Raw genomic sequence first — 15,332 nt, 5'->3', positions numbered from 1 at the left:
GATTTCTTTCATTCAGTTAATGTTGTGAAACTCCTGATGTCGCCACAGTTTGTCCTCTCATCTTTAAATCTGATTTTCTGTAGAGATTAGAAAGCTACATTTGTTGCATAGAGGCATGTTTTTTCAAACCATGTCATTATCCAAGTAGCATCAAGTGATCTTGTCACCAGTAAAAGGAACTTTTGGTCACATTTTTTGAAGAGATTTGCAATAATTTTGTCCTTTTGGTGACTTCTTAGAAAATTAGATACTTTTATCATAGTCTTGGGTTAAAAATTAGCTTCCTAATTTTATTCTTTCTCTTTGAGACAAGCCAGCGATCACTAGGAACATTTAATCTGCTCTGACTCTTGACATGGGATACTGAGTCACAATAACAGTGGCTTCATGAATGCACAGACAATGCACTAAACAAGACTAAAACCTGACACCCTTTCTGCCCTTGGTAAGAGAATAGATCGATAGCGGGAGTCTCTTTTTGTTGGTGTCCCCCTGCTGTTACAAGGGCATTAGGCCACTACCATCACTACACGAGTCTGTTCGATTCTGGCATCTGCTTCCACTCAGTTCAGATGTATTTCTGGACGCAGAGTATACCAAGAAATTTCACACGTTATGGCTTGTTACCATAGCGACTGTTATGAAACAATTGTCTGTGGTTGTGCCAGTGGTGCCCAGTTCCTGCTCTACAGAGGCATGGTTTCCTGTGCTCTGCACAGCTATTGACATTCATTTGGTATTAGCAGGTATTCTTAATTCTTAATAACGGTGCAGTGTGTAATTACAGAAGAGCACCTGCCATTGCGGTGTTGTTAATTTTTGTTCACACATTTTGCTTATAATGACTCTAAAGGATTATATAAGGTTCCTAAAAGTGAACTGAAGCATGTCTAAGTCTCTCCAAGTTTATGTTTTCGAATGCATGGTAAATGGACTTGTGGACTTGTGTCTTCTTTCGAGTCATCGGAGCACTAATGACGGCACAGCCATCATTAGGAATTCGGGGCTCAGTATCTTTGACATGCAGGCTGGAGGAGCTGGAGATTGAACCACTACCATGAGCACTTTCTTTGTGAAATGAAACCACACTTTGGACCATTTCTTTCGCTCTGCTTGACTCCCTCTTGTTGTTTGATGCTGCAGTGCATAACATTTAAAAGAAAATACCTGGATCTTTAATTGATAAGCTCAGAGGCAGATAATTCCAGTGGATCAGACAATTTAGTGGCTATCCACAGAAAACTGTTCTTTAGGGCAGTCCCGAATACCAGTTTTAGGGTGTGGAAGCTTCTATGAGAAATACTGGTTGTGATTATTCAAAGCCTCGACAGAGGGTCAGGTGATTGCAGAGCTCGGGTTTGCTTTGGTGTATCTGGCACTCGACTATTGGGTGTCATCTTAGAAAACTAACAATTCCAGACATTTGATTTTTTTGACATCTTGCGCATCTTTAAGTCTGTCACATATGGTCAAACTGTCCCAGTTGCCGGACTGCTAGTGACTGATGTTAGTTGAGAATAACAGCATTTAACTCTGATGCATAATGAATAATGTTGGGTAACTTTCTCTTAACTTATGAGCTCTCTGGGGTAATGCATAACCATATTTAAAAATAACAGAGCAGTGGAATACTGATTTTAAAGTCGATCAAAGCTTTAAAACATTTAGGTCACTCACTTTTACAGTTCTCGTTTTCCATCCCTCTAAAGTGACAAACAAACCTCAACTATAATCAGAATTCAATACACATTTTTAAGATAATGAGAGGAAAGCTGAGATGTAATAACTACTAAATCAAATTCACCTGAACAGTGCACAGATCTCATTTTCTGCAAGGCAAAGTGCCAGTCACTGTTGCGTGTTTCATGACAGGAAGTGGAATTTGGTGTCAGGTCGCATCTGGAAGAGGTTATTGTGCCCGTGGTTTTAGGTGCTCGGAGGATGGCAGGCAACAAGGTAGCCTGGGCTTTTTCTGTAGTAATCAAATGCAGCTTCCTGTCATTAAAGGCGTCCTGCAGGGAGGGGTTCCTGCAAGCTCACTTCGACTTGAGCAACAGTCCATCTGGGTGGATGAATTATTGACACCAGCAAATCTGTAGTCTTGTGAAGACATCTAGCTAGTGCTGATTATAGTAGTCTAAAACAAATTTGACAAGAATGTCATAACAACCAATCTTAAGGAAACTCTTTGCTTCAGCTTATTGCTTTCATAATGTTATAGTGGTATGTTTGATTTCAGCACCACGAGACAACAGTGTAGCAACACCTTATGGCCTTATATGCCCTCAGGGTACCTCTAATGTGTGCTCAGTGCCTGGTGGACTGTGCATGACAAGCGTGGTTGTCTGGGGTTTTTTTTTGTGGATTTCATTCTAGTTGAGACTATGTGTCAAACAGGATATGAAGACACACAGCTGGTGGAGGGTTTGCAGTGACGTCTTGTTGTGTGGTGAAGGGCCCCTCCCTGATCACATACCGAAAGCAGGAAGCCTATTGATGTAATTTTTTATTTTTTTTTCACAATTACTTTTTCAGGTTTTTCTTCGATTTCCAGTAACAGGATGTGAAATGTCATGTAATATTTAGTTTCTATGTTTCCTGCGATAAGTTATCAAGTGACGCAAAATGTGAGGAAAAAACATTAGAGCTGCAACAACTACTTCATATATTGATTAGTTGTCAACTATTAAATTAATCACCAACTATTTGATAATAAATTCAACTTTTTAGTAATTTTTCATAACAAAAAGAGTAAAAATTCTTGTCTATTTAAGCTTCTTAAGTGTCTATATTTTGCTTTATATTGTTAAAGATGACAGGGACAGTACACATTAATAATCATTTTTGTAAGATATTGTATGATATTGTTTTATTGTCACAGTAGCAGACTGTGACAATTGTGGACAAAACAAGACATATGAGGACATCATCTCTGGCTTTGGAAGACACAGATTGTCATTTTTTGCCATTTTCTGACATTTTATGGACCAACCAAAAAAAAACAAATTGATTAAAGTTCCAGTATGCAGGATTTAGAGGCATTTATTATCAGAAATGGTATGTAGTATTGCTAACTATGTTATTATTATTTTATAACGGTCTCACAATAAGAATCATTGCATTTTTGTTGCCTTAGAATGGGCCATTTATATATTTTCAAAGAAATCATGCCAATTTGCTCTTCTTATATGTGTGAAAGGTGTCTTCATATGGAGTGGGCCCTCATACACAGAGTCTGCTATGAGAACTTTCATATCAACGGACATATCAAACACTGACTCAAGACAGGGCCGACATAGCTCTCCAGCATGATGGGCACATGGGAAAAGTTTCAGTTTTGCAACCACACCACGAGATGCCACTAAATTTTAATCACTAGACCTTTAATTGAAAATTAACTGTCAGATAAATAGATGAAAATAATGAGTTTGCAGAATTTAAAATAATAGTGATATAACGTCCATTACTGGTGTTGCATATCCAAGGCGACACCTTCAAATGTTTTGTTTCTCTTGACCAACAGTCCAAAACTCAAAGATATTCAGTTTAAAATGAGACACAGGGAATCCTCACAATTGAGAAGCTGGAACCAGTAAATGTTTGGCTTTTTAACGATGAATCAGTGATCAAAAAAGCTGCCTGTTAATTTTCTGTCAATCTACCAAAACGCCTCCCTACTCTGCACATGCAGCCAGTAACACAAGATTGCCAGTTTGTTTTTAAAGGTCACAAGCTAAAAAACACTGTAGTGGAGTACACCCATTATTAAAAATGTGTGTTCTCCAAGGGGGTGGAGTAGTTACATCATGGTTGGAGTAAAAGCAAGTGAAAGAAAGACGTGTTGTCAGCAGTGAGAGGTGCTTCCACTCTACAGTGTCAGGAGCAGCTGCCAGGGACAGACAGCCATCACACTGATATGATCTCATGAACACAGAAAGCCTCATTTCCACTCCACATAAAGCCAAGCTGCTTCAGACTGATTTGAATATTAATCATTGCAGAAAACAAACCATGTCTTCTATTTATTCCTTATTTGTTATCTTTGTTTTCTGAATATTACATTACAGTATTGTCATGTTGTTTGGTTGAAGACCAAGAAAACATCCATAAGTAAATCCACAGTGTCAAGCATCACACATCGGACAGCTATAATCATTTCTTGCCCTGCCTGGTTGTTGTTGGTCTGTCGGAGCTAAAGTAAGACTGCTCTCGACTAAATGGAACAACAACAGAGTGAGTGGGCTTTTACAGTGCTCCCAGGTGACCAACACGGGCAAGTGAAGCCAAGCACCTACAGTACAGTATTGCCAAAGGTATCATCTGTCCTAAGATCACCTTAAGTACTCCATTACTCATGTGGATGGCAGATGCTTTAGTGGTTTGATGCTCTGTGTGGTGTTGGCTGCCGGAGCGATATCCACTTTTAATTGCCACTTAGCTACTAGTACTACATCAGGCTTAATTAAATCAGTTGACTAAGACATAATGACTCAGTGATGGGGGAGGTGTTTTACACAAGGATTTCATGCTTGTCAGAGTTAGTATATCCAGACCTGACCTGCATACGTATGTACTTCTTATTACTCAAACTGTCTGAGACTGAAACTCAGGACCGATTCTTAACAGCTATAATTAGATTTGAAACTGAGGAAGCGAAATATCAGAAAATTTTCAAGTCGTGGTCTTTTTCTCTTTTTTTTAGGGCTGGGTATTGATTCTCAATACTTTTGTTTCTGTAGCACAGCGTGGACCAGGGATGCTCAATTTACGGCCCGCAGGCCAAATCTGGCCCACAACAGGGTGCCGGGTGGCCAGCCAACCATTTTCTAGTTCATAATGAAGAGAAATTGATTGACACTGTATTTTTTTTTTTACTTTGAAGGTAAAGAAGGTGCCAGAGTGCATAAAATAAAGTACCTGGACGTGCTGAGTAACATTAGTAATGATAATTATTAATGTTTGTTTATGAACTGGCTGCTGACAATGGAGTCTCCAAAGACCTAGTACAATTGCTGGCCACCCCATTGGCCAACTGTGATGAAAAAAATTGGAGGCTGAGATTATTGTCTGTAGAGCACTGAGCTTTGAAGCTAGCACAGAGGTATTGGTATATTGTAAGACTAAACAATCTAAGGGCCAATTCATAGTTTCCACATCTGCATGTCCACCAGGCTCCACTGTGGTCCACGACATAAATGTTGTCATTAAGCCATGTCTCTGCTAGGGTCTGCGTGCATTTGTTTGTGACCACCTAGACTATATGCAAAGCAAGCACAATGACTGCGCATGCTCCAATTTGTTATTCTACTCTTAACTGTTGTATGAAGAGAATCTCGTCTGCGGGAAGGCAGCTGTCCACAGATGCCTCATTTGTACCATCTGTGTCAGCATAGCTTGTCTAGAAGTGGAAATAATGCTTTTGAGGGAGTATGGCCATTCTCAAAGGGGTCCCTTAAACTCTCTTTTAAGGTAGCTGAATGAAAATGGGTTCTATAGGTACCTACCCATCTTCCCTAAACTTGAGAAGGCTTGCTCCCAGTAAATGTTTTGTTCCTTACAATCAATATGCACTCTTTCAAAATGAAGCTCTATATTTGTCTTTCTAAGAACAACAAGCCTATTTGAAAAACAATGAAATGCCAAACCTATGTATAGATACATAAAACACTGAAAGAGGATTGTTGTGAAACACAAAACGTTAACTGTACTTGTGTCTGTCTATGCAGATTAGATAATCAATCAAATTTACTATAAAATAATAAACTAAGAAGCCCATCTCCTTCGAAATCATAACAGAATTCGAATTCCTGACATTGAGTCATGGCTTTTTTTGATGTGCAACACCAAAATTTTCAGTGACCCCATCCTGCTACCCGTTTAAAAAATTAATGAGGGCGTCTTTGGCTGCTGGCCCCTTGTCATTTTGCAGGAGGGGCCCCGCAAACAAAGCATCCCTGGAGTAGGCCTGTCAAAAAGTGTCCACAGGCATTTAATGGTTTGTCACATTGGTAATCTTTATTTATTTTTTAATCTGATAGATCTCAGTTTGCCCCCCAACAATCTCCAGGCCCAACTAAGTTGTCTCTGAAGCTTTCAGTACCTCCTTGTGGACCTTTCTTGCCTTTCTAGAAGAAAAAAAAGACAGACCTTCAAACAGTTTCTTCAAAGATCAAGAATTAGTTTTTAAGTTTTAGTATGGCTACGTGTGTTTAGATGACTTTGGCTAAATTTGTTAGGTGAAAACTTAGCTTTTTAGAAAAATAGGTTTCTATATCTCAAAGTAAGGCATGAAAAAATGTATTGTTCCATATCAAGATGAAAATACAGGTGTTGGCACTTACAATAAAAATATCTCAAATAAAAATATCAAAATATCTCTAGCCCAAGTTACCTCTGGTGGAAACAAAAACACACGACTTCCTTTCGCCACAGGGTATTTTTCCTGGGTTGGACCTATCTGGCATGAGGCGTTTTAGAATAACAAAAGTAAAAGCTTTAGTGAAAAGGTTTTGACTTGCTGTTCTTAGCAGAGATGCAAAACAAACCTTTTTATAAAAACCTATTACCACATACTGGTCTGCTTGTGGGATATCAGCACCATTTTGAGGACTATTACCATGAAAGTAAAATAAAAATTTCCATGAATATGGTGTTTTTTTACCCTTTGTGGTCATTTACAAAGAGGACCCCCATCATAAAAATAATGCAGGTGCAATTTATTGCAGAGTATATTACAAAAACACTAAAAATGTGTTTTCTCCGGGTGGTTGGGAGTGAAAGGGGGAAAAAAGAGTTCTCTAATATGAAGTGGTTTATTAAAATTAATTACACGGTTAACATTTTATTTTATCCCTCTTTTGTTTGGAACTCATAAACGACCGCATGCATTAATTGTAGTATCTCTAAAAGCTCATTGTTTTCAGTGTACGCAGCTGTCAACATCATTTAAATGGTGCCACTTTTAACCTTTCGTTGTTTTGATGTAAAAGGGAGGAAAAAAAATCCATTTTCACCAAAAAGCTTTTCTGGGCCAGTTCCACTGGCCTTCTATAGAGCAGTAATAATAGAATCACAAGCTGCGGCCTATTTTTAGTATATCAGAGAAGCTTTCAGTATGCCGGTGGTCTTGAAAGAAAGAAGGGATTTTTCTGCAGGAGATGATAAGATATCAAGTACCGCACTTATTCACTATTGTGTGTTATATTCAGAAAAGTGGAGTAGTGGTTCAATAGAAAAACAGACTGGTTAAAGATGAAGTGGTTCTGTTTGGTCTTACAGGACAAAAATGGATATGCTTTAGAGCTTTTACATGATACTGTGTGTGCAGTGGGAATCCCGGGGTGGGTGTGTCTGCTGTGTCGTCACAATAGCATTGACACTGAGGGAGAGAGAGCAGGTGGTGGATGTCATTCACCAGCCTCTGCATTAATTATTAAGATTTGTTGCACCATGGTGAGCTTTGTGTGGCAGTCTTTTAATTTTGTTCTGGTCCATTTAATCAATAGGTCTATGGGGATTTCATTTAATTTTACAGCTACAATAAGTGTTTTTTTATGTGAATGTTAATTTTTTTGACACTTATTTCATCATTCCTTTGAATATTTGTAATGCTTTGTGTAAGTCTCAAAGAAGATTAGACAGATCTTAAAGGCAAACACATACAAACACATACAGGCACGCATAAATCAGGATAATGCAACCAATGCTGTGACATCACCGCCTCCCACTTGCTGATTGGTTGAGCCATGCTTCTAGCTGATCTTTCTCCAGCCTCAGACGGTATGATGATACAGCGAGGCAGTGCAGCGGGGGCTGTGCACATCCTCACAGGCATGGCTCCTCTGGATGGGAAAAACACGGGAAGATGGAAGGATGGGATTGTAAATGACCCTATCCGTTAGAGCCCTCTCCTCGGCCATCTGTGCATGTGTGCCTGTTTGTGTGTGTGTCAGTGTGTCTGTGTGTGAGAGTGTCAGGGAGGAGGGGACGTTTTTATCACAGCCTCCAGCAGCTCTTTAGCTTTCACTGGGGAAACCAGGCAGCCAGATCTGTTTTGCTTCCTGCTGGAGAGAAAAGGGAAAGGACAGCAGCAGTGTGTTTTTGTGCCAGTTTTTTCCACTGTGGAGCTTATTTTCGCACACACACATATATATGTACCCCAGAACTCATGAGAGGCAAAGGAGGAGAGCCCGAGAGTGGGGTGTAGAATGGCTCACTATAAGGATGTATCTGTCAGAAAGACTTCTCTAAATCTGGTGACTGGATTTTTTCAGTATCTACGTGGTAAGTAGGGCAGCAGCCTTCATGTCTCATCTGTGTGCACATATGTAGCTAATCTGGGATATTACCGGAGAAATAACAGATGCTAATGGTTTGGTGAATCCCTGCTTGCTACTATTTACTGTGTCATGCTGCACAAACACAGCTGTATATGTGCAGTGTGTGTGCGTGTTTATGTGTGCTATGCTTCAGTGGGCATCCCCTGTGCATCAGTGATGAAGCATTTGCCTGTGGGTTAACTCAATGTCTTTGCTCCCTGTATAGTGTACGCATTGCTTCCTTACACACGTGACCACTGTCTATATCTCTAAGGGTGGATGTTTAAAAATGGCCACTCTGTGCAGTGTGCAGCACAAGTCTACCGGCGTGACAGGGAGTCACAAATCAGTCCTCGACGCAACAGCAGCACCAAAGAAATCAGTTGTACTGGTATACATGCTGCATAATGCATGAAGCTTCGGGACTGAATATATTAATAGACTACAAAAGAGGCTGGGGGTGACCTAAACAATCACGCATGTCATTACTGAGCACAGAGGGGGCTTGCAAGATATGTTTGTAGAAATTCCATCTACGTTCATTCTCTAATCTCCTTGTATGACCTCCTTTTAAGAGCACTTCTCAGGAGCATTGATTATGCTAGCACTGGCAAGCATGTGTTATTCACATCGCAGATTCATAGTTTGTAACATGTTTGGTGCAGGGCTGCTGAAATGTTACTCGACATCCTCGCATGAGGCTGGATAAAGTATGATTCTGGTTGCAGGAGTTCTACAAGCGCTATAACTGACTAAAGTTATAGTTAGGAATTAATATTTCATGTGTTTTATATTTCTGCGGTTGCTATAAACCCAGCCATATCTAGAATCAATTAACTGCCGCGTCTCTGTAAGAACAAATCTGTAATCTCTGATCATCAAGTCCTGCTGTGTGTATTCTCCCCACTTGGTTGTATGTCCTCTAAAAATATCAACAGCTCCTTTAGTCTCAAGTACGGGGTTTTAACAGTCAACTGTCAACGGCATGTGGCGTCTTCCATGCATTGACGTGCCCTCTGTGCCTTTAATTTTCAGATGAGCAAGAGGCGGTGCAGAAGAGAACCTTCACAAAATGGATCAACTCTCATTTAGCAAAGGTAAGTGTGAATTTCCAGCCACACTCTCCGCTGCCTACATGGCTGTCATAAATCACTTGGCTTAAGACTGCAGGATTTTACAAGCTCATCAGGCTCATGCTAAACAAATTGTCAAAGCAGTTACATCACAAGTAAGTTGGAGGCTGTGCTATGTTTGACCTTTTACATCAGAGAGGCTCGTGATGTTTTATTGCTCGTCATGATGATCGTGTAGCTTCTCTTTGGTGTATGGTATTTCAGGCTACAGAGCCGTCACGTCTGTGGAGGGAGCCGACTGCAAGACGAGCTTCGCCATGCAGCAATAATAGCCACTAATAACACTGCACAAGATAATTTAATTTATCCAGTTAACTGTAAATAATGACACCATTTACCTTTGTTCTTAAGCATTTAAAATCATGTTAAGTAGAAACGGGTTTGTTTACAGTGACAGATTGCTGGATCCAGTGATAGGAAGGGAACACATCCTCTGTAGAGTAAACCTATGATTGTTGTGTTTTCCTGAGAGAACCATATAAAGGTCATGCTGCTTGTTGCATTGCTGGTAAGATGACAAAGCAGAGCTCAGATGCATCTTCACAGTGCAGAAAAGAGGCTCACTAGAGGCCTTTATACTTGGATGAGCTTCTGCACCTCTAGTGGAGTGTGTTTATGTGGACATACGGGAGGTATAATGGAATTATTCAGAAACTGGTGTGTGTGGTATGTTGTGTATTAGGTGTTTGTGTGTGCCCGCTGTGTATGAGTGTGTAGGTATGTGCGTGGGTGTTTTGTTATTCATGTGAGTGTGTGTATTTGTGGACAGGATTGGCAGGGATAGTGATGCGGTGTGCAGATGGAGAGCAGGAGGGTGAGGACAGTTCCCTGTAGGCCGTCGTCTGCTTCTAAGGTTCATGCATGTAAATAACAATAACACATGCTGCGTTACTTCATACTGTGACCCGAAAATAACAAACTGTATTAGATTTTGCACACCGAAGAAGTGGTCGGGACTCAGAATAGGAATGAGTGATCTCTGTGGGACTGGAGTCACTGATGACACAGCACAGTGTTGGACTAGTCAGACACCGCTGCAGGGGTTTAAGTCTGTAACCTAGCAAAGAGATTCAGTTTAGAGGGGCCTTTTGTTGAGCCCGATCTGCCCACAATTAGTTCAAAGGGTGGCTTCTAAAACTTTAGAAGAATCTCAGTTATGTGGCGGGCCAACGCAGAGACGCTCTGTTGGTCTATTCTTCATTATTCATGCACTGCGCTCAAGCTCACTCACTGTGCATACCAATAGGACTAATGTAGCATAAGCTACATCATGAGAGAGCACTCAAACAGTCTTATTTACACTGTATGAGTGACACTGGCTTATTTAGGAGGAACGTTTTCAATAGACATGACTTTTCTTGTCAGTGAGCAAAAGCTTTCTTGTAATAGTTTTATGTGTTTGAATAAATGATGAATGTCAGTCTGAAAGGAATCTCCTGTTTATGGGTGAAAGTGTGTATTATCTAAGTTTGAACTTCCTCTAGCAGTCACACTTTCCCTTCAGCCTCTGTGTCCATTTCCCCTGATATTGTATTACTCAGCATCTTTCCTGTGATTTTCACAGTTTTTCCACTGTTAGGGAGTCTCATGTGACACTGGTACTGAGTTAATATATTTTCCAGGGTGGGAATGATTTACATAATGACATAATTTATTTTTGTTTGATTGTGCAAGATTTGTATGATATTTTTTAAAAATGCACATACATCGGTTTGTGTGATATCTGCTGAATTAGAACCCTGTGAATGATGATATGTATCTAATGTAAAGTTACATACTTAACTTTAAGTCACATAGAAAAGCTTAAGACAAGCACGGATGTGTTGGTTAGGTTTGGGAAAGGAAAAATGGTGACAGTGAACCTTAAAATTTCTCAGTGTTCATTTGGTTTTACATGTATCTGAACGCTGGTCTCCTTGGGAAAAGTCTTGTGTTTTATCCACTACCCTGATCTACCTCTTTATGGGGACTCGTTATTTCTTTACTTCAGTCAATGCATTGGTCATGTGTTTGCAGCCTTGCCCGATTATGTGGGTTATATTCGAATTGTGATGCATTACTTTTTGTACATATATGAAGGAACAGGGCATGAGAACAGACTACTTTTTTTATAGTCAAATAGTATATTCAACTAAAAACTCCTCATACATACCTGTATGCACACTCATACAATTCTAATGGATATTTAGTTGCAGGGTTAATTGAACAGTATTTTTTTTTAACCAGTTTTATTTTATTTCCCTCAAGGTTTACAGGTTTACATCAACAAGTAGAGCATGTTTTGAATCAGTAACTGACCTCCTGTCTGTCAGAGAATTAATTGCAAAGTACCACTGTTGTTTTTAAAGTACCGAATTGTTTAGGCCCTAAATACATTTCTTACCTTCTGCTACACTATGAACCGTCGAGACCTCTCAGGTCTTCTTGGACAGGTCTGCTTTGCGTCCCTAGAGTTAAGACTAAACATGGCAGAGCATTGTTTAGTTTCTATGCATTACATTTCTGGAACAAACCTACAGAAAACTGCAGGTCCACTACAACTCTCAATTCTTTTAGATCAGCACTGAAGACTTTTTTGCTTGCCGCTGCCTTTTATCACATCAAATATTTATTCATTTCTTACAATGCACTTTTATTGTTATTCTTGTTTTGTTTATTTTTACTTGTCATAGTAAATGTTCACTTGTTTCTATTTTATATTCTCTAGCTCTTTAATGGCATTTTTAATCGTAATTAAATGTCCTTTAATGTGTTTCTTTTGCGCTTTGTCTTAATGCTTTTGACATTTTATGTAAAGCACTTTGCCAAAATGTGCTATATAAATTAACTTGCCTTGCCTGTGTTGTTCAGATGAATTTTAAAAAATTGCGGCACCTTCTGAAACACCTTCTACCGTGCCTTTGTGACGGTAGGAGGAGGAGTGTGCATGTACAGAATAACAGGACAGACGCTCGCCTCTTCACACTGCTTTGCCCCAAATAGGCAGCCAACTGCATCCTGTCATGGAGTATGTTGAGTTGTGAAATGGCCTGTATATGGTGCCAAATAAAGAATTCCCATGGCGAGCTTTCCTTTTAATTAAAAGTCCATTATGCTGAAAAAAGACACATCTGTTTCATTTACTTATACAATAATGCTTGTGTAACACACGAGGTTATAACACTGTCACTCATGCTGGAGGTCGTGCAGCTTTATAAATGTGTGGATATGATATCAGGAGACAGTCCAATTAGGGTTAAATGAGTGGCATCGCCTCAGGACTGGGCACCAGGCCACTGCTGAGGAGAAAGGCACCATCTTTTCAGCTGCAGGGAGGCTCTGTGGTTGTTGCTAACAAGCCTGTTTCTCACAAACAGCATTTGGTTTCTCCTCACCCTGCTAATGGATTAGAATACCAATATCCTTTTCACACCATAGAACTAACAGTGCAGCATTACTGGGTCTACAAATCCAATGGTTTTCAAGACTTCTTCATTTCTCATTATTAAAATGTTTTATTTATCTTGTAATGATTACTTTCTGTGCTGTTAATGTTGTGTTTCCTCTCTCCAGTATAAACCCCCACTAGAGGTTAACGACCTTTTTGAGGACATCAAAGATGGGGTGAAGCTTTTGGCTCTGTTGGAGGTTCTGTCTGGTCAAAGACTAGTAAGTAGTACTTTACATTATTATTACAATTTTACATTACATGTTGAACCTGATTCTTACCTTGCAGATGCTTAAATAATTTTTATTTTGCTTGATTTTAAGTGTGGATTTATTAAAGGGGATGAGCCACCGTTTATAAAAAAACACTTGAAATAATGAATATGTTAATCAAGGCACACATTTTCACCCTCAAATCACCTTGCACATGTATGTGCTGATCCCCTACATTGTATAATGCCTTGTTGTCAATATATTTTATTTTATTTTATGGTTTAAAACATGAAATCAGCATACAAATTCACTACATTATATATATAAATATATATAAGTTAAAAGTTTGAACAAATCAGAACTGTGCTGCTATTTGGTCTTTACAGCAACAAAATACTTTTCAAAGCCAAAGCTAAGCAGCAAAGATAGTGCCTGGTAGTTATCTGAGATGAGAGACAATTTATCCCAAAATGAAGAATATATATTTTTCCTCTTACTAGTAGTGCTTTTTATCAATCTAGATTGTTTTGGTGTTAGTTGCTGAGTGATGGAGATATTGGCTGGAGAGATGTTGGCCTTGTTTCAAATAATGGATCTAAATGGCACTTGGTTTGTGTTGCTCAAAGTGCCCAAAAAAGAAATTGTGCATCTTTCGCTAGCTCACCTAGTACCACTGAGCTAGCAGACATTACAGCAGTGTTTACATCTTGCAATGTCATAAGCATGAGCCTCTTGTCCATGAGTAGATGCACACTTCCTTCTGCATAGTGATTCATTTGGCGAGTGTAGTTTGGTAGGAAGAAAACACTTCCTACATGGGTCATGATTTCGGGAAAAAGACATTTCTGTTCAGTTTTTTGGATGTATTTTTTGGCGCTTTGAGCACCACAAGCTGAGTGCCATCTAGTTTTATTGTATTGGACAGAGACAGATATCTCTACAGCTGATATCCCAACACTCAAACCCAAACCAAAACTATTAAGACTGATAATTAGCCCTATAGGTAAGAGTAAATATACATATTTTGGGTTTGGGGATAAACTGTCCCTTTAAGTTTAGGAGATCATCAGGGATGACATTGAATGCAACCAGTTAAATTCACATAATAAATCCTTAAATGTTTGATTTTATTCAGTCTTTTGGAGGAAAATATTGAACAAGTGTTTGACTATGTACTGTAAATTCATAAAAGATTGCTTAGACAAATGCGTAAAACCACATTTTACAACTGTGATTTATTTATTGTAATACTTACTCAACTTAAACAGTGACAACTGAACCAAGATGCAACCAAAACCTAATTAAAGATTGTATATTTATTCTATCTTTGCTAGATCCATACAAAACTAAGACATCACAACTTGGGATAAAATTGCTGTTGCTCACATTAATCATTGAAGCACATAAGCATCACTGTGCAGAAATTGCAGTGAGATAATTTAGATCTGACCCTTCCCGCTGTGAGAAGCTGCTGGCTCACTTGTGTCTGTTTCTTCCTATTCTCTCCCTCCCTAACACACACATGCATGTTCATCTTTGCATATTTGTAAGAACCCTCTTTGGCATAATGCATCCCCCAGCCCCAAACCCTGACCTCCCCCACCAGAACTAATTGAACCCAACTCTTACCCTAATCTGTACTTAGCCTGCCTAAATGTCCCTGCAGTGCACAAATGTCCTCATAACAGTGGTTTGAAGCTGAAATCAGTCCTCAGAAAAACAGCAACACAAGCCCACACACACATATACACTGGCCCAGACTCTGATAGGGATTTAGTAATCAGACCTGTCTTGAAACAAACTGCCATGTCATCCGCAAAGCTGTTAGTTGGCAAATGACTCAGTTGCATGTCACGGTGAACACTGCCTGATGCTTTCAGTTGCTGTACGGAGGAATGAACCCCTGCTGGTTCTTACCGGCCAAAAATTTCACACAGATCTAACTGCAGCCGCTTCTCACTCATGTTTTAAAGCACAGTATTATACGTTTTCTCTTAAAGTCAGGGTTCCTGTGGGTCCTTAAAATATCTTAAAAGGCACTGAATTAATTAAACTAAAAATAAGGCCATAGTTGTTATTTAAATGTCTTAAAATGGGAAATCAGATTTTAGGTTTTTTTTTTCTCTGACATTACATAACAGTTGCCATCTTTTATTTTCTTTAATAATAATAATAATAATAATTATTATTATTATTATTTTAAACAAATAACATCTTCCAAAATACCCTAGCATGAATGACA

The 15,332-nt window shown here is 39.2% G+C and overlaps 1 protein-coding gene across 1 annotated transcript in view; it reads left to right on the top strand.

Annotated features, from left to right (window-relative positions):
- The window catches only part of syne1b (spectrin repeat containing, nuclear envelope 1b), a 98,438-nt gene that overhangs the window by 746 nt on the left and 82,360 nt on the right, over window positions 1-15,332 (top strand). Inside the window, exons 2-3 of the mRNA XM_042500233.1 lie at window positions 9,354-9,415; window positions 13,004-13,099. Coding sequence (XP_042356167.1) covers window positions 9,354-9,415; window positions 13,004-13,099 — 158 coding nt within the window. The remainder of the gene's footprint in view (window positions 1-9,353; window positions 9,416-13,003; window positions 13,100-15,332) is intronic.

Source organism: Plectropomus leopardus, chromosome 14 (assembly GCF_008729295.1).
Source record: "Plectropomus leopardus isolate mb chromosome 14, YSFRI_Pleo_2.0, whole genome shotgun sequence".
Lineage (NCBI taxonomy): Eukaryota > Metazoa > Chordata > Actinopteri > Perciformes > Serranidae > Plectropomus > Plectropomus leopardus.
This window is presented reverse-complemented; position numbering and strand designations above follow the sequence as displayed.